Consider the following 19289-nt stretch of genomic DNA (forward strand, 5'->3'; position numbering starts at 1 on the left):
GCTATATTTATTTATTTATTTATTTATTCATTATTTTTTTATTTTGGCAGGTTCCGTCCTCCATACTACTCCACTACATTTCAGAGGGAAATATTAGTACTTTTTACTCCACTACAATTACTTTTTTATTATATTATTATGAAATCCATTTGGCAGATGCTTTTGTCCAAAGCGACTTATATTGAGTGCTTTCAAACCCTGTAGGATGAAGATATTATCCAAAATTAAAAGTCTATCCCTTTTAAGCTAAATAAAAGTGTATTCAGTACAAGTACTCAGAGGTTGGTTTTTAAGTCATTTTTCATACAAGAAAATGGCAAATATTTAATGTTTTCAGCTTCTGAGATGTAATTATTTTAATAATTACAGTTACAAAACTATTGTACTGACAAAACAAGCATTATGAAGGTGTCACCTTAGACTCTGGGTAATTATGATGGGCAATTCTCAAATTTTTTTTACAGACCAAACATAGTAAAGAAACATAATAATTAGCAAATTAATCTTGAAGATTAATCATGAGACTCACATAAAATAGTTAAAAAAAAAAAAATCTCAACCAGCTGCAACAGTGAATCCTCTTTACAAATTCATGCATGGATAATTATAATATGATATATAATAACGTAAGTCACAGGGGGCATTTTTTACTTTGCATACCCTACACTAAGTCCATTTTCCTGATTGTACTTAGATACTTTTATTACATTTTCAGGACTTGTAATGGAGTATTTATACGGTGTGGTATTAGTACTTTTACTTAAGTAAGGGATCTGAATATTTCCTCCAGCGCTGCAAACCGACAGCTGCACAGCAACCGTACATGTCCAGTACAACTGTTGATTTTGTTGCATTGTTGAGATTTAATCCGACGCTGTTGAAACCTGACAAACAGGTTTAAATCACCAAAGCAATGAACTGTTAGTGAAGGGATGCATTGTTCGGTTTAAGATGACAGGAAACTAAACTGAAAGAGCATTATAATCGTCATTAAAACAACATTTCATAGATCAAATCACACCCTTTACTGGAAGTCCTTGTGAGCATTTCAAATGAAACGATACTCCTGCAAGAAAAAATTACCCGACAATACCAAAAGTCACTTAGCAGTTACATTATGATAATATGCTGAGGCATCAAGGCCAATACTGCACCTCTATATGAGAACTCAGACACACATTAAATGAATACAGGCATGATAATAAGCGGTTGATATAAGACAATTGTGCTTTCAAACAGTGCTTTTCTACCACCATAAGAATTATATTTTCCAGTAGGAATGTCACCTTGATGATGCTACATGTAAATCCACCCACCTACTGTGGGTGTGGCATGTGGCTATATTAACCACCTGTCAGTACATAGTTACAGGTCACAAATATTGAGTGCATGACATGTTCACGAGACTTCAGAGACTTCTGCATTATCTGGAAAAAGGTAAGAAAAATTTAAAATCTGCAAACATGTTGAAGTTTCAGTTAGACTAAAAAGGTACATGCTGTTGAAATATTTTAGTTTCATATATATATATATCTATATATATCTATATAGATATATATATACGTTTCATGATTGTAATGTGGATGTTCTCCCTGTGTTGGCGTGGGTTTTCTCTGTGTGCTCCGGTTTCCTCCCACAGTCCAAAGACATGCAGGTTAGGTTAATTGTTGACTCTAAATTGCCCGTAGGTGTGAATGTGAACGTGAATGGTTGTCTGTCTCTATGTGTCAGCCTTGTGATAGTCTGGCGACCTGTCCAGGGTGTACCCCGCCTTTGCCCAATGTCAGCTGGGATCGATATGTAGCCCAGTTAAAGTTAAGCATACATAAATAGTTGTCTGTGATAAATAGGGTTTGTTAAAGGGACTGTTTGTAACTTCTTACACGTATAAATCACCCGGGTTAGTGTCCCATGCGCGCTCAGACAAGGCTCCAACACAAACTACAAGCTCGTATCGCAAAACAGTGTTGGCGGCAGTCGGAGGACGCGGCAGAAATAACTGCTGCAGCTCCTCCAGACCAACAGAGGTTTCCCGTGTCTTGTGAAGTGACGGGGCTCCGCAGCGAGAAACGTTATCGTCTCCGACCGGGTGCCGGTGTCTCCCCTGTTCCCTCCGACCGCGGTCTGAAGCAGGAAAAGCCAACACTAGGATCAGCATTGATTCATGGAGAGACCTTCGTCTGGTCAGCTAACATTACTGCCAAGCAGGTGAAATATAGAGTGATATTGTGGTTTTAGCTGACGTGTGTCGCCTCACTGTTTTGAGCGATGCTCGTTCATGTCTATTTAGAGCGAGCACAACCGCGAGCCGACGCTGACTTTCGTTGACTCAACGGCCACAGGTGTCGCTGTTAACAAGCACTTCTGATTCTTATAAACAGTCCCTTTAAAAAAAGCAAGGTTAAAATAATTTTTTTTCATTGTGTGTTAAAATGCTGAATCATGGGATAAAAAATGTTAAGAAAGAAAAAAAATGCATATTGCATATGCATTCATGTATTTTTTATTTTATTTTGTTGAAGCTCTTAATATGATAGTGGTATCTTTCTGTGGATCTAATCATGTGTGCTTTGCTTGTTGACTGGCTGGCGTGCGTGTTCATGCAGAGAGAGTGCATGAGGGAGAGAGAGAGGAGGAAGAGCGGAAGAGGAGTTAACGAGGTGATGCTTTCGATTTGGAAGCTAGAGACAACACACAGATAGCTGACACATGCCTCGATGGACTGGTAACATCTCTGGAGGACCACCTAACTACAAAAGAGGTACCACCCTGCTTTATTAGGCACCGACAACGTCGGGCCAGCGAAGGCCATATTGAAACTGTAGCGTTTATTATTATCCTCCTTCTTTTTTTCCGAAATGAATGGCCTTTTTGACGACCTTCACATGCCCCAAAAGTTGTTAAACTTGGCACACTTATCAGACGCGGTGAAAAATTTTATATTTTAAGGGTCTCGGGCTTGGGTGTTGCAAAATGACTCGCTAGTGCCCCCTAGAGAGTTGAAAAAGTTGAGCCCCTCACTCCAGTTTCACCTACACGTATGAAATTTAGCAGACAGATGTAACATGTGGAGACGCACAAAAAAGCCTCTTGGAGGTATGCCCAAAACTCAACAGGAAGTCAGCCATCTTGAATTTATTGTGCGATTTTCACCCATTTTTAGCGTTTTATAAGGCGTGTACTTTAACGAACTCCTCCTACAGATTTAATCAGATCGACTTGAAATTTGGTCAGGACCATCTTAAGACCTTGAGGATGAAAAGTTGTCAAAATGGTGAGTTTTCACTGAATGACCTGACCATGGCGTGGCGGCCATTTTTGAACCATTCGCCATGAAACAACCCGCCCCAACACGTTAACCACGTCCCCATTCATAATTGAACCGTTAACCATTAACCGTTCATGAACCTCATGAACCGTTTGTCGTAGAGTCTTGTGGGAGGTGTCATATCACTCAGCAGAGAGTGCCTGTTAAGTCGGTATTGTTATCCCCGCCCCCTACACATTAGCCACTCCCCCTTTTTATAACTCATAAACCGTTTGTCATAAAGTCTTGCGGCAGGCATCATGGCGCTCATCAGAGTTTCGGTTTCACTGTGCCTGGCCACGTCAGTCGGAGTCCCAACAGTACCCCCGATGCGCAGGGAGATGGGAGGGCCCGTTCATCGCTGCTCGCAGCTTTAATTTTGTTTTTGCTCCTGTTGGAGTGAAGTGACCGCTGAGTTTTTGGTCCCTACGATCACAAGCAGCGAAGCAGGCCTGCAACGATTTGATTTGATGTTTTGCCGCACAGTGTGTGTATGATCAATAAGATAAGTTACGGGAAAATATACTGTGGCTATGGTTTAAATACGCATTGTGATTGCTGTTAAGTGAAAACACTTGTTTAAGAAACAAAAGTAAAAACCACACTTAAAGGGACTGTTTGTAACTTTCAGAAATGTTTGTTAACAGCGACACCTCTGGCCGTTAAGTCAATGAAAGTCAGCGTCGGGCTCGCGCTTGCTTGCTCTAAATAGACATGAACAAGCATCGGTCAACACAGTGAGGCGACACACGTCAGCTAAAACCACAGCGAGAACGCGCGCGGTGTGAAGGTGTGAGTGAAGGCAAGCAGGCAGAGGAGCAGAGACTCCGGCCACACGCGAGTATGCATATGCGAGCGCGCATGGGATCCCGACCCAGTAGATTTATACGTGTAAAAAGTAACAAACAGTCCCTTTAAGGTTTAAGTTAATATTGTTTTATTTATTTTTTTATTACAATTAAAGTAAGAAATTACTTAATTCTAGGGGTGTGATGAAATATCGTGATATGAAAACGTGACGATATGCATCGTCGAGACGAAAAACTGGATCGCGATATCTCGTTGCTGTAAGTAAGTGCAATAAAACTTTGTTATTACACCTGTTCAACAAGCATAAACATGATGAAACAAAGCAACGTTTCGATCTGCGGCTAACAGCGCGTTAGCTCGGCGGCTAACAGCGCGTTAGCTCGGCAGCAACACTTTTTTCAGTCATATATTTTCATCATTCAAGTTTTGTTAAAATTATTGTTATAATATCGTATCGAGATCGTGAACCCAATATCGTGTATCGTGTATCATGTATCGTGTATCGTGTATCATATCGTGAGCTGAGTGAATCGTCACACCCCTAGTATATAGCCTACATAGACTGTGGTGCTTATGCATTGTGTTAAAGGGTTAGTATACTCAATTATTTCTGTAGTGACCCAAGATAAATAACATTGAGTAAATCAGAGTTACCCTACAGAAGTTAATAGGGGAAAAGATCTCAGGGCCCAGTCTACATACATAGAGGGTAGACGGGCTACAGATAGGATAAGCGGTTAAGGATAATGAATGAATGAATGAATGAATGAATGAACAGTACAGTCCAATATAACATACTTATGTTTTCCACTTTTTTGTTTGTTTTTTCTTGACATTCATTAAGGTACAGGAAACTGAAAATCTGAGATGGCAAATGGACCAGCCCTGTCCACGGCTAAAAGAGGGGAAATTGACATTGGAAACGAAATCAGTGATTCGTTCTCACAGCTGGATGTTCTCTATGCAAATCAGTTTGAAAGAGAGTCTTTCAATCAGGAACTTCTTGATCAGACAGAGGAAAACTTTTACAGAGGGGCCCCACCCAAATGGTTAAACTTTCATATTAGTGAAAAGGCAGAGTCAGAAGGCACTGGGACTCCTTTCATCAAACGAGATGGATATGACACACTTGTGGAACAAATTCACCAAAAAAGAAAAAACCCGGGAATATCAACCGTTAAACTGTTCCACCAGCCAGGGTGCGGGGGAACCACACTGGCCATGAAGGTGTTGTGGGATTTGAGGAAAACCTTCAGGAGTGCTGTTTTAACAGGCTCAACCTCAGATTCCACACGTGTTGCAGAGGAGGTGGTCCACCTTTTCACAGCAGGCAGTCGAGGCCACCAGAACACTGTGCTGCTGTTGGTGAATGATGAGAAGATTTTGGGAAATCTGCAAGACCGCATTAGGATGACGATTGCTGAGCAGAACATAGTCACCTATATGCCTGTGGTGATTTTACTCAACTGTGTTAGAGAGGATGAAGTTCTAAAGAAGGATGACCATGTTGTCCTAGAAGAAGTACTTTCTGACACAGAGTTGCAAACATTTTCTGAGAAAAAGAAAGAACTTGACAGAAGGTACAGTGAGAAATGCAAACAATTCCACGGCTTTAACATAATGCAAACTAATTTCTCTCAGGCTTACATCCAGGAGGCTTGTTCTGTATTCAAAACCGTCAAAAGAGCAAAGAGAACACAGAAGACCCAGCTTGCTGCCTTCCTACCCCTGCTGAATGCCTACGTACCAGGCTCATATCTCCTGGAGTCTCAGTGCCTGGACTTCTTCAAACATGACGGAAACATGCACAGAGACTTTTCTCTGGAGGACAGAATGGAGCCCTTTAGCCATCTCATCGTCACCTTCCAACATGATCTAGGATCTGAAAAAAAAGTCTGCATGGCTCACCCTATGATAGCACGGTGCTGCACTGAATTGATGGCTAAGGCAGGTGTGACCAGAAGTGACACAGCAAGAAACTTCTTGACCTGTTTGTGCAGCGATGAGGTTCCTCCATTTTTGCTTGGTTTTGTCAAAGACATGCTAACCAAACGAAAACCCAAACGGAGCCCAATCACCAGTACCGAGATTAAAGAGGACGAAGAAAAGTATTCTAGGCTGATTCTAGACATTCAAGAGAATGAGGACAAAAAACAGAGCGTATCAGTTCTAGAACTGGCGTCAAATTTGTTTACTCAAAATCCATTTTTTCCACAAGCACTTGCTCGTTTTTATTACACAGAGGTAAAAGACTACAATCTGGCAAAAATGTGGGCAAAGAGCGCAAAGCTAAGAGATCCCCAAAATTCATTTGTTGCTGATACACTGGGCCAAGTCCATAAGAACCATTTGAAGAATTTGAAGCGTCCTTCCAATCCAAGAGAAATTTTGCAACTGGCCACGAAGGCCATTGACGCTTTCAAAGCTGAAGAAAGACTTGCTGAAAATGAACGAGGGATGGACATGAAAGGAGATGGCAATACCAAAGTCTCGACTGTTTTTAACACCAGAGGGCTGTTAGGTTATCTGCAGGTTTGTAACCTTGTGTACGTCCTACTTGTTCAGCAGAACGATATTTGGAGAAGAGTTCTCACAAAGAGTGTCTCGTTGCGCTCTGTCCTGGAATCACTTGGAGACAACACACTCTTCAGATTTAACGATCTAATAAACAGCCTCAGAGATGAGATTGAGAGGAAATGTGCATTTCTTAATAAATATCTGACTTATTCAAAGCCTGATATGAAGAAAGATGATCCCGAGTACTTTTCCAAAGACATCTCAGAATGCTACAGGAATTATGTCGGAAACTCCCCGTCAGACGAGTTCAAACAAAAGGGCGCTGATCTCATCCAGAAGCTGAAACAAAACCTAGTGGACACCTCCGCTGGAGTATTCTCATGTCTTGACAGAGAATGCACTGAATCAGACCATGAAGAAATAACTACATGGTGGGAGGAAATCTTTCGACAAAAAGATTCGGTAACGTCTCTGGTCAACTACATCCTCGCTCATATCAAGTTAAGAAACATGGGAGCAATGCTTCCTTCTGATTGCCAACATTTAACTGCATTGAAAGAGAAAAAGCCTCTGATCCACGAAGATTCACCTGAGCTCCACATGTTGACCCTCCTCCTGTGCTGGCCTACAGATAGTGACGACAAATGTGTCCTTGACCTCAGTAAATTAATTCTGCGTATGCGTTGCTCTTATGAGCACGCATATGAGATGCACTTTCGATCGAGGTACCTCCGCCCTCTGTTTTTCATTGGAAACGGTCAAGATCTGAACAGAATTGTTCACAGAAAGGTCCTCGAACAAATGTTTCTTGAGCAAAATGAGGAAACAATGCAAGATTGGAGCAACAACTGGAGCAATGAGAAGATTTTCCAAGATCCCGAGGTCCAAGCACGCCTTCTCAAAGTCAAAGGGGAGGTGCGAAAATACAGAGTCTATGCAACTATTGGTGGCACAGCGATTGAGGTGGACGCAAACCGCCAAAACAGCCTCTGGAGACAACGCCAAGTTTCCTTTTACCTTGGATTTACCATCAGAGGTCCTGTGGCCTTTGACATCAAGACAAAACCTGCAGAAAAGGACAAGAAGGGTAACATATTATAACTTAAGCATAAATAAATATCTACCTGGCAGAAATGTCAAAAATAGTTCCAGGATTTAGTCTTAGGGCACGTGTCCACCAAAGCGTTTGAGAGCGCGTTGGAGGTGCAGCGTTTTTTCAGCTGAGACGCTTTGATTGCGTCTGGTTGCTATGATACGGAAGAGAATGCTACAACCCAGAAATGAGTTGGGATGATTTCAGCACTTCCGGTACCCTCGCCTCGAAGTCAATGGGTTTTTGTTAATGGGTTATTAGTTAGATGCCTGCAATAAGGTCTGTGATTTTAACGTTTTGTTCCACTCAAAAATCATAAAAGTGGTGTTCATTTGTGGAGATTATCTTGCTGAACAAATCGTTTAAGTACCATAAACATTTGTTTGCCACAGAGTTTATTTTCTGCAATAATCCAAATCCCAATGGAAAAATCCCATTGGCTTTTTGTCGAGGGAACCAGGGCGATGCTAACTTCCTGGTTGGTCTACAAAATACGTCACACTGGAACACTCTATATCCGCGGAAACATGTCAGTCGGTACAAGGTGGGGGGCTTGCTCCAGGCTGAAGCATGTAGAGGACGGACCTGCCGGTCATGTGGATTCATGAGATTTTGTGGATGAGGACACGTCCTGGCGAGTATGATCGTTTGGTTCAGATTCAGATTCAGATCAACTTTATTATCCCACATGGGGAAATGTGTTTGGTCCAGTGCTCCAGATATGAGGACAACATAAAGTCCTCAGTAAAAAAACAAAACACAATATACCCCTAATAAAACGCTTTTGATCACGTCTTTGTGGTAGGCTATTTGTGCCGACGCCCCTCCTCCACTGTGACTGGACAGCTGGGTAAAAAGTGACAGTGACGAGCGCAGCGTTTTACCCAAAGTAGAAAATTTTTTAACTCTCAACCTGAAAATAAAAACGGAAAACGTGCAGTTTTCGGCACAGAAAAGACGCTCTGCACCTCGTCACACTGTTGGTGTTTTTACCATAGTGTAAATACGCGGCGCTCCCATTGCAAAGCATTAAAGAAATATGCTGGCCTCAGGAAAAAACACTTTGGTGGACACGACCCCTTATTTGTTAGTTATGTGTGTATTTTGATTAGAATCTTAGAAAATAGTAAGACTGTTCACAGCAAGGTCTGTAGATTATTCAGCTGTGTGTACCACTAATAAAATCCCATTCTATTGTACTCAGTGGCCGTAGAAACCTCAGTGACAGAAAGCTCAGAACCCGAGCGAATAAAACCAGAAGCTACCACTAGAGGTAAGTAACATACAAAAATAAAAATTAGGATTGAGAAATGATAAGATGACTTGTCTAGAACACAATTGCTCAAACAAGTTCCTTGTTTTAGAATTTTAACATATGACTGTTACAACTTCTAGTATTGTTTGCTTCTATCTTCCTGCCTCAGGTCAGCATTTCGTGAATCGCCATCGGAGAGCCCTGATAAACAGAGTGAGCGATACAGGAACCATCATGGATAAGCTCAAGGATATGAGGTTGATCTCAAATGAGAACTACGAGGCTGTGAGATCTTTAAACAACACGCAAGACCAGATGTGCAACATCCTACAGTGTTTGACTCCAACCGGGAAAGACGCTCTCTATGGAATCCTTAAAGGGATGAGGAGTATGAGGCCTCTGATCGCTGAGCTTGAGGGATCTGATTAAAGGAGCGAAATGTAAAAAAAAAAAAAAAAATTTAAATATTGGACATCTGGATCCTTAATGTACTGGTCAAACAGCACTTTCAGAAATGGACTTATTCATGTCTGCTAAAGGAATGCTTCAGGTCAATTATATCAGCTGATCGAACTATAACGAAATTAAGCTCCTAAAACTTTTATCATTTGCATAGTATCTGTTTTAGCATTTTGTTTATGGATTTATGAAACATAAACAGATACAAATATGAAACCTCTTAAGACTACTAAAGACTAAGCAACAAATAACGAAACATGTATTCTCAGTGGAAAATTTCTTCTCGTTTAATATTCAGCGTTTTACACATAGGCTGTATATAAAGATGGACGACGTGTCTCCACTTCCTCCCACTGTACAAAAGTGAAGCCAATATATCCCAGACACGGGAGCTGCCAGATTGAGATTTTGACGTAATTTGGAGCCAGAGGTCCCAGCTGTCAATCATGACGTCTCACCCCCTTTTTATAGCATCAAATAACTAATTAAAGCCAAATTTATCAGAAGAATTAACACTTGAACATACATCAGTGTGATAGGAACTATGCCTAAAATGACAGAAACCATCTTTGGGAAAAATGTATTTGACATGTACTTTGATTTTAGTTTGACCCATGTCCCATCCGCTAACATGGAGGAGGCGGAACTTATGACCTGTACTGCAGCCAGCCACCAGGGGGCGATTGAGATATGGTGGCTTCACTTTTGGGGAGCTGTCATGTTGTCCATCTTTATTATGCAGTCTATAGTTTTACATTAAATGTTGTTTGAGTTGTATGTGACTGTTCTAAAGCTTTTGAGAGTACATTTATCTTCTTCATCTAGCCAGAAACTGGCAAAAAAAAATTAAGTATATAAGAACACATGACTTTTGATGTTTTGCTGTAATGTGCTTTACTGTGTGTTTGTTTTATTTTATATTTTTGGACCGAAAACCCAACAGGTTTCCTTCAGCTGGATGATAAAACCAGAATAATGTTACATGGATTTAACAAAGTACGTTGATTATTTTAATATAAAATGGGAGTTATTTTTATCCTGTCTCACTGATTTTTTTCCCCCTATGTACCACTATCAGTCATTTTATCTTGTCAAGACATTATTAAGGAAAATAGGAATCAGATTGTTTTTATCTTGTGATATCTCTTTTTGATGTGTGTACTCATGGAGATTTTTTATTTTTTACTTGAAATTATTCAATAAAAGTTGTATTTCTGCAATAACAAACAAAAGTGTGTTTTTGTATTGGTTGTACTTGCACATTCACAAACAAATAATTCTGGTGAAATTGATGCAATATATATGAAAATATAAAATGCATAGACTTCTATTGACTCAATAATATATAATAGTAATTTTTTTTTTTAACTGTAATTTCGTGAGAGCTTCCTTTTTCTGGAAAAGGTGTATTTCACCTCATTGTGTCAATGACCAGTTGAGACAAATCCACAGTAATGAGGATCCAAATTGTTTTGGTCATTCTCAGTGTCCCCCAACTCCTGCAGCTGAATGTTTCTGACACAATGAACCATCCATAGCTATAAATATAGATTGTACGAATATAGTCAGTATGGTTCAGGAGTTCTTAAGGACTACTTCACAACAGATTGTTACAACCCTTATTTGTGGTTATCATGAGAGAACTAGCACTGTACTGCAAAATCGCTGAAGTATATGAAAAAGAAAACAAAGGAACATCTGAATATTATTGATGCCTTAGTTATGTATGTTGAAAAATGTAATGAAAAACAGTCATAGTATAGTATGTTGAAATATTTAATGAAAAAAGTCATAGTATCATGTTAAAGAATTTCATGAAAAAAGTCAGTAGATTAGATTAGATTAGATTCCCTTTATTGTCATTGTACAGGTACAACAAAATTGAGTTTGCAACTCCCCATCACATACACGATGCATTAAAAGACATCCTATAAATATATAGGGTACTGTATAGAGACAGCTATGAGGTTAGTGACCAGTGTCATATGTGCAAACTGTCATAAATAGCAGTAAAAGCAAGTTGTCAATCTAAAAATATATAAAAAGCAATGATTATAATAAATAATTAAATACATGATAAATAGTATAATCAGTCAGCATGTACAATATAAACAAATGCAGTTCAAAGTGCAATTGCAGTCAGGTTAAAGTGCATGGTAAAATACAACAAAGTACATGTAGTAATGGGGGGGAGGGGGGCCTTCCATAACAGCCATAACTCCATAACTGGGGGGGGTCAAGACAGAGAGCAGGCAGCACAGGTGGGGGCGTGCAGCACAGCCCATGCAGAGGACTGGTTCAGAGCAGCTATGGCTCTGGGGATTAAGCTGTTCCTCAACCTGGAGGTGCGAGCTGAGAAGGCCCTGTAGCGCCTGCCGGATGGTAGAGGATCAAACAGATGATGGTGTGGGTGTGTGATGTCCTTGCAGATGTTGACTGCTTTCTTTTGGCAGCGTGAGTTGTAGACATCCTCCAGGGCTGGGAGATGTGTTCCGATGATCTTCTGTGCTCTGGAGATGACACGCTGAAGTGCTTTCATAAAGTTTTTCGACATACTATACTATGACTTTTAAAAAAAAAAAAAGTATATGCTATACTATAACTTTTTTTTCAACATACCATACTATGACTTTTAAATTTTTTTCCATATACTATACTATGACCTTTTTTTCAACATACTATATTATGGCTTTTTATTTTTTTCAACATATGACTTTTTTTTTAGAAAACAGTCATAGTATAGTACGTCGAAAAAATGTACGAAAGAAAGTCATAGTATAGTATGTCAAAAGATTTCAAGTAAAAGTCAGTTTAGTATGTCGAAAAATTCCATACTATATTATGACTTTTTTAATTTTCTTCGACATACACCGACTTTTTTTTACATACTATACTATGACTTGTTTCGACATACTACACTATCACTTTTTTTATTTTCTTCGACATGCTAAAATATGACCTTCTTTTCGACATACTGAAATATGAATTTTTTATTTTTTTCGACATGCTATACTATATTTTTTACGACATACTATGACTTTTTTTCGAAAACAGTCATAGTATAGTACGTCGAAAAAATGTATGAAAGAAAGTCATAGTATAGTATGTCGAAAAAATTTTATGAAGAAAAGTTCTAGTACACTGTTGAAAAATGTCTTGAAAAAAGTCATAGAATAGTATGTTGAAAAACTTCATGAAAATGTAGTTCAGTACAGTATGTCAAAGCTTTATGAAAAAATTACATAGTAGAGTACATCGAAAAAATAAATATCGTCATAGTATAGAATAAGGTCATACTAGTATGTCGAAAAAAATTCATATTATAGAATGTCGAAAAATACGTCATAGTATATAGTACGTCGAAAAAATAAATAACGTCATAGTATAATAATTTATATAGAAAAAAAGTCATAGTATAGATTCTCTAAAGATAATTGATAATATAGCATGTGGAAAAAAGTAAATTCAATTCAATTTATTTTTATATTGCATCAAATCATAACAGACGTTATCTCAAGACGCTTTATATATAGAGCAGGTCTTAGACCGTACTCTATAGTAGTCCTAGTATAGTATGTTGTTAGTATTTCATTATCTAGCATGTCACAAAAATGTCTTTCAAAAAGTTATATTAGTATAGTATATAGTACAGTGGGTGATAAATAATGTCATACAGTGTAGTCTGGTCTGTATTATGTGGTAATAATCTGCGGCCCATGTCAATACTTTCACTCTCAATAGCTTACATTAAATACACTACTCGGCTACTGTCAGTCACGTTTTAACACAATATTTCCTCCACAGAAACTGAAGCTCACATGTGAGAAGAGGAACCCCCTTTTTAAAGGTGCTCGTTCGACATGCAAAAAGTGACTTAAGCCTCAAACTTGAAGGTGAACAAAAGAGAAGGAAAGGAAAGGACATAGTCCAGGCATGCAAAAGATCAGTGAAACACTTTTACACAAATGTATGTTAAATCCCCATGTACCACCTTTGTGCTGTTGAGGTTAAAGGAATACTTCACCCACAAAATGACCATCTGTATGTCAATTACTCACTCATGTTAGCTTGAATTCTTGAGGAAAACTGTTTTTATTTTCTCTTAAAGAACAAAATTGAAGCATTAAATATGACAATGTCTTCAGTTGGAAAAAATAGGCATGGTTTTATTTTCCAGCGGTCACAAAAGAATGTCAAACATGAATGTGTACAGTTTTTTTTTTAAACGTAAATGATCACCTTTTAACGGCATTCAGTTAAGGAATGCCAGGGAATAAATAAACAAAAATCAAACAGTTAACGAGTTGTGACGTCTGTGTCACATACAGTTTTGGAAGTCATGAAGGTCAAACTTGAGAATGTCACATGTCCTTATAGCTCATCTGAGCGATGAGCCCCTCCAGCTCTGGACGGCCCTTGAACCGGGCTTCGAAATCATCCTTGGTGTGCTGAGAGGAAAATAGGGAAGAGGAGAGGTGGAGAGATCATCATTACTTCTGTGTTAAAATACATAATCACAAGATGATTGACGTTGCTCGTGGTAAAATGATATTTTTGCTGACTTTAATGTAGATTTGAATGTGTAAACCACTCGGGACTTGCATAATAAATTAGTGTTTAATTTGGGTTCTTATTCATATGCACTATATGGCCAAAAGTATGTCTGACCACAACAACCTAAATGAACCTAACCTGAATTTTGACGCAGGTTAACAGAAAAAAAAAAAAAAGGATCGTGCTTCAGTATAATGTGGCAGAGATGTCATCGTGCTAAACTCACCTCCTTCACAGAGAGCTGAACTCCCTCTGGTTGATTCTTCAAGAGAACGTCCATGAAAACGGGACACAACGTGGCGTTCAGGCTGCTCAACTAGACAAACGGATAAATAACACGGTTCAACGGTCGGGTCTTCCAAATTCCTCGGGAAAACTAGCAAAGCATACAGCAAGTCATCAGTTTTACCTGGACGACTCGCACGTGAGTCTTCAGGACGGCGTCGACGTACATCTTGGTGCCTTGCTCTGGCATTAGCATGACCTCTGTGCTCTTGGTTGGCAAAGCGTAGCTGTGTGAGAAAAACAAACCTTAATATTACTGTTGCTTAGCAGCGGTGTTCTCACGACTTAACCACTTGAACGCCACGCATATTGTGTAAACGACTTCCCATGTTGTAAAAACGAGCCCACGAGTTTCATTTGAAGACACCTTTTGTCTCGTTGCTATGTCTGTCTTTTGATTGCTTTGTTCCGTTTTATGTTACAGCACTTTTTAACTGTTTTTAGTGCAATATAATTCAAGTTATTATTATTATAATTATAATAATAATAATAATAATATTCTTTCTGGCTGTATTAAAGAGTTTACTGCTTGTTTTTTTCTATTCTACAGTATGTAATTGAATTTCACTTCATTTCATAAATGAACTGAGTCCAAGTGATCAACAGCGTCTGACATTTCTTGATTCTTTCATAGAGTTATAAAACATTCATCTTCCGGTAATACTAGGGCTGTCAAAGTTAACAATAATAACGCATTAACTCAAATTTCTTTTAATGCCACTAATTCCTTCAATGCATTAACACACACTTGTTCTAAAATCATACAGTGTATGCCCAGCTTTACTGGCTGATTGTTTCTTGTCAGCCTGCTTTTTTCCCCACATGAATTAACCAATTCCATAACTGGAAAAACTCACATGTACAGTTATGGCGTTCTAAAAATCCTTACCTTTCTGCCACTTTGATGCCGAGCCGGTTGCAGAGGTTGTGGATGTACTGGGAGTAATGCTCCACCACCGTCATGTCATAACCCGACACGTTCACATTCAGAGACCCGTATGTTGTATCCGTCTCTGCCATGATCTCTTTCATCTGGTGTTTGTCTTTCTTTTTCTTTGGCTAAAAACAACAACAAAAAAATACAAGTCACTTTACAACGGACATTTTATACCCTGTTATAAATATTATACCACTTTTAAATCAAAATTTAAGTTAAAATGATAACACCCTAACGCAAAATCGTTTTAACGCCACTGATTTCTTCAATGCATTAACGCAACTTGCAATTTTTAGGTTGTATCGGGCTCAGTTTTAAAGTTAGAGTGAAGATCTTTTTCTCATTTTACAACTTTTAGGACATAATGGTTTAAATGAGGGCAGAATTTGCAGCAGAAATAACGGATGTTTTCCCAAAAAGAGAAAAAGAGTCTTACCGCTTCTTTAGGTAAAAGATGTCTCCACCTCCCAATCCCGTGGGTCGGCATGGATTTGTATTGTCTTTCGTTTACAGAAGCTGTGGATGAAGAGACAATTTGTCCATTTAAATACATATTCTGTAAACACATGCTACCAGGTTCTGAAATTAGCACCCGCCACCACTCAAATGCGGGTAAATTGTTGACAGTGGCAGATAAAATCATCAGGCCAGTTGACCAATTCCTTGGCATCTCATGCCTCCGTATCAATCGATTCCTCTTCAATGCTTTCCAAAAGTTACGCATGCACAATGACGCATACGCACGCCGTATCATGTTTCAGTTTGTTTGGGACCGGAGACATGGCGTTAAGAAAAAAAACGCTCAAAAGCATGGCGCTACTAAACCTGAGGGGATGCACCTTATTCTTCCCTGATAATGCGACACTGAACAACAAATCTGTGTTGAAATCAGCAGTAGAGTTAGTAATGTTACCTGTTAGAAGCTGCTGGAAAGCAGAGTCCTACTTGGTTAAATGATGGAGCTACTAATGTTAACGGAGGTGCCATTGAGTTATTATTATGAGGCGTTCAAACTCTGCTCAGTAAAATGACTATTGGGCGAAGGTAAATTACAACATTATCATGATGTGTTCAAATGTAATCTCGTAGAATTATGTTTTTTGGCAAGAAACTTGAATAAATAGTTGTTTGACGGAGATGTTTTCACAGCAATTTAAAATAGATAATAGAGAGGGAATTATGACCTGTTTAACTTTCTGACACCAGCTTTAAGCAGCTTATAATACATCATTAAAACTACCGATATCAAGATTTTTTTTTACAAAAGCACATATTTAAATAATTATTATCGTTTGAATTGTGTGTTTTTATGCAAATAACCACTATAGATGACAATTGCAAAGTAAAGTACAGTACTGTGTACAGTACCCTCCCATCCCCGGAAGCTACAGTGTAATTTGAACACTGGAATTTACCATGAATATGTTTTTTGTGTAAAATATGTGGAACATTGAATGACATCAGATCTAAAATGTACGCATAGATTTCAAAAGCGGCAGATACAATTTCTGAGTTGCAGACAAAAAAAAACTTGCCTGCCACAGTGGCAGGCAGTGGAAAGGGTTAATTTCAGACCCTGCATGCTCCACATCTTGGTATTTGCAAAATAAATTTAACAGGCGAGAGTTCATCTGATCGCAGTAACACAAAAATACAGCATTTTACATGCAAAGGACAAGTTTGATTGTTTGTTTATTCATGGTAGTCTTTTAAATACTCACCCCAAACAGGATGCTGGATGGATGGTGTGGCCCTTTAAATACAACAGTATATGTATTAGTCAGAAACAGTATTAGAAAGAGATGATTCATATCACCAAGGTCACCAGTAAATACTCTGCATGCATGTGAATAACAAGTTGAAATGTTGTACAGCTGCAACTTATTGGATAGTTACGGTTCAGCATAACTTGGGTCATATTTTTGTAGTATTTTTCCACCGTCAAACAAAGTGGCTCAGAGAAAATCTGTCTTAAATTTTGACTTGACTGCACTTTTCTTGCAGTATGAGATGTTGCCGTCTTCCTGAATCTCAACAGTTACTTTGTTGCATAAAATGTTATAATAACTAACAAAAAAATGACCAAAACTGTGAAAATAATACCCAAATTGTATTAAAATCCTTTAAGTTTTAGGTAAAAATAGTTGTTGATTTTATGAAGGACTACAATGATCACACTCTTACAATTTAGCCTTCTGTTAGGCCAACATGAGGTATGAGAAGTAAATAAGCAATGCAAAGACTTACCGGCATAATGCAAGTGCTTGACTTAACACAAATCCCTGTTGTGTGACGGACACCTGCAACTGGACAAAACAAAACAACATCAGCTTCTATATAACATGCGTTTCTCAATATTCTCATACCTAGGGCTGTCAACTAACGATTACTTTCATCGTCGATTAATCTGTTCAGATTGTCAGTGTATATATATATATAGATATATATATATAGATAGATATAGATATAGATATAGATATCTATATATACTTGTATTCAACTACATTTCATATTGTACTTTTTACTCCACTACATTTATTTGATACCTTTAATTACTAGTTACATTGCAGATTCGGATCAATAATACAAAATACAATAAACAAATATATTATGATGTATTATTATGGATTAAGATGAGACTTGACTGCTACCCGGCTGTGTATATAGTAAAAAAAAAAAAAAAGCCCCACATTCACGAGCTTCAACATTAAAGTAATGTACATAATGCATCGATAATTATAGAAACCAATAATATAATATACATTATTCTGAAATGGACTGTTCAGCATAATGAGGCAGAATATATATATATATATATATATTTATTTATATATAGCTACTTTCACTCATGTAAAATCTCAAGTAAACGGTTTGAGTACCTCCTCCACCACTGTCAGTACTAAACAAGATTCAGGTATGTTTTTATCAATGGCTACATGATAAGGTTGTAAATCCTAAAGTCCAAACTGGTTCCAGCTTTCCAGTGTGATGATTAGCTAGCTGCTTTTCTAGGAACTAGCGTTATATCAAGTTAAATCTGTGCACAATCTCGCAAACAAACACGGACAAAGCAGTAAAAATGCCTTTAACTTGGCATAATGTTATAGTAAACATGCAGAGCTCTGTGGAGTAGCTGACATTAAGCAGAGCTGTAGCTGTGACCTCTGTGAAGAAAACAAACTCAATTAAACTAAACTAAACAAAAACAACCTTACCTTTCGAAATACAGCATTCATAGCTCAAAGTCTCTCGGTCTATTTAACGGAAAAACGGTGTGATTCGGTGAGTTAGTTTACATGTAACTTCAATTACAAACATTCAAAACACATGCTGCTGCTGCTGCTATAAACCGGAAGTACTCACAGGAAGTTAGTCCGTCCGTAATTGTGTCCGTGGTTTGAACACGCCAGAACCGAATTCCAGAACCGAATTCCAGAACGGAATTCCTCATTTCCTCATATTTCTATTACAGCAGAACGTTGTGTAAATTATTTATGTGTTTCTGTTTGTTAAAATGTAGTAAATGTTTGGTAAAAAAAACTGCAGAAATTAACACTATTAAATGAGGCTGCTTTTAGCCCAGTCTTTTTTGTTTTTATGAAATGAACTCCCTTTAACCCCATCTTATATATATGAATTGTTATGTTCTTAATGTATATGTTCTTAATATGCCCTTGTACAAAGTTTTTCCTTTTATAATTGTAATATAACTTATTATTTTAATGGAGCTTCCCAGCAAAAAGCATTTCACTCGATTGTACCTGTATCGAGTGACAATAAACATCTTGAATCTAAAAGCCATTTATTTTTTCCAGTTCTGTTTTATGCATTTGTCTCACTATATCTATTTATCTTATCTTATTGATAATATTTTTTATTTTTTTATTCAACTATTTTTTTTATTTATTAATTAATTATTTATTTGTTTTTTCTATTATTATCTTTTACTTTTGTCTGATTTATTTATTTATAATCTTAAAATGTTTTATTATCATTATTACTATTATGGCACTTTTTGTAGCCCGGTTCCTGACATCTTCCTGATTCACTGCCCACATCTGATTTTCTTTTC

The 19289-nt window shown here is 38.0% G+C and overlaps 3 protein-coding genes across 4 annotated transcripts in view; 1 reads left to right on the forward strand and 2 right to left on the reverse strand.

Moving 5' to 3' along the window:
- The window catches only part of supt16h (SPT16 homolog, facilitates chromatin remodeling subunit), a 163669-nt gene that overhangs the window by 74710 nt on the left and 69670 nt on the right, over positions 1-19289 (reverse strand). The window lies entirely within an intron of this gene.
- Positions 1366-10673, forward strand: LOC141760313 (sterile alpha motif domain-containing protein 9-like). Its single transcript, XM_074622987.1, has 6 exons — positions 1366-1437; positions 2607-2761; positions 4962-7721; positions 8932-9000; positions 9152-9620; positions 9699-10673. Exons 3-5 carry the CDS (start codon positions 4985-4987, stop codon positions 9409-9411), a joined length of 3066 nt encoding a protein of 1021 aa, XP_074479088.1. The 5' UTR covers positions 1366-1437; positions 2607-2761; positions 4962-4984; the 3' UTR covers positions 9412-9620; positions 9699-10673.
- mrpl48 (mitochondrial ribosomal protein L48) lies at positions 13582-18584 on the reverse strand. 2 transcript variants are annotated; one of them, XM_074623087.1, is made up of 8 exons: positions 18433-18584; positions 17465-17517; positions 16939-16970; positions 15654-15733; positions 15170-15339; positions 14405-14507; positions 14222-14311; positions 13582-13889 (listed from the first exon to the last, which is right to left on the reverse strand). In XM_074623087.1, exons 1-8 carry the CDS (start codon positions 18451-18453, stop codon positions 13803-13805), a joined length of 636 nt encoding a protein of 211 aa, XP_074479188.1. In that variant the 5' UTR covers positions 18454-18584; the 3' UTR covers positions 13582-13802. The 2 variants fall into 2 exon arrangements, with proteins under 2 accessions (XP_074479188.1, XP_074479187.1); XM_074623086.1 differs by having other exon boundaries at positions 17465-17523.

Source organism: Sebastes fasciatus, chromosome 22 (genome assembly GCF_043250625.1).
Source record: "Sebastes fasciatus isolate fSebFas1 chromosome 22, fSebFas1.pri, whole genome shotgun sequence".
In the NCBI taxonomy this organism is placed as follows: domain Eukaryota; kingdom Metazoa; phylum Chordata; class Actinopteri; order Perciformes; family Sebastidae; genus Sebastes; species Sebastes fasciatus.

Coding starts and splice junctions, on each gene's coding strand:
- mrpl48 (XM_074623086.1), bottom strand. CDS start 18,453: ATGAATGCTGTATTTCGAAAG. Junction 15,734..16,938: donor CATCCAGCATCCTGTTTGGG/GTGAGTATTTAA, acceptor CTTCATCCACAG/CTTCTGTAAACGAAAGACAA. Junction 15,340..15,653: donor ATCTTTTACCTAAAGAAGCG/GTAAGACTCTTT, acceptor TGTTGTTTTTAG/CCAAAGAAAAAGAAAGACAA.
- LOC141760313 (XM_074622987.1), top strand. CDS start 4,985: ATGGCAAATGGACCAGCCCTGTCCACGGCTAAAAGAGGGGAAATTGAC. Junction 7,722..8,931: donor TGCAGAAAAGGACAAGAAGG/GTAACATATTAT, acceptor TATTGTACTCAG/TGGCCGTAGAAACCTCAGTG. Junction 9,001..9,151: donor ACCAGAAGCTACCACTAGAG/GTAAGTAACATA, acceptor TTCCTGCCTCAG/GTCAGCATTTCGTGAATCGC.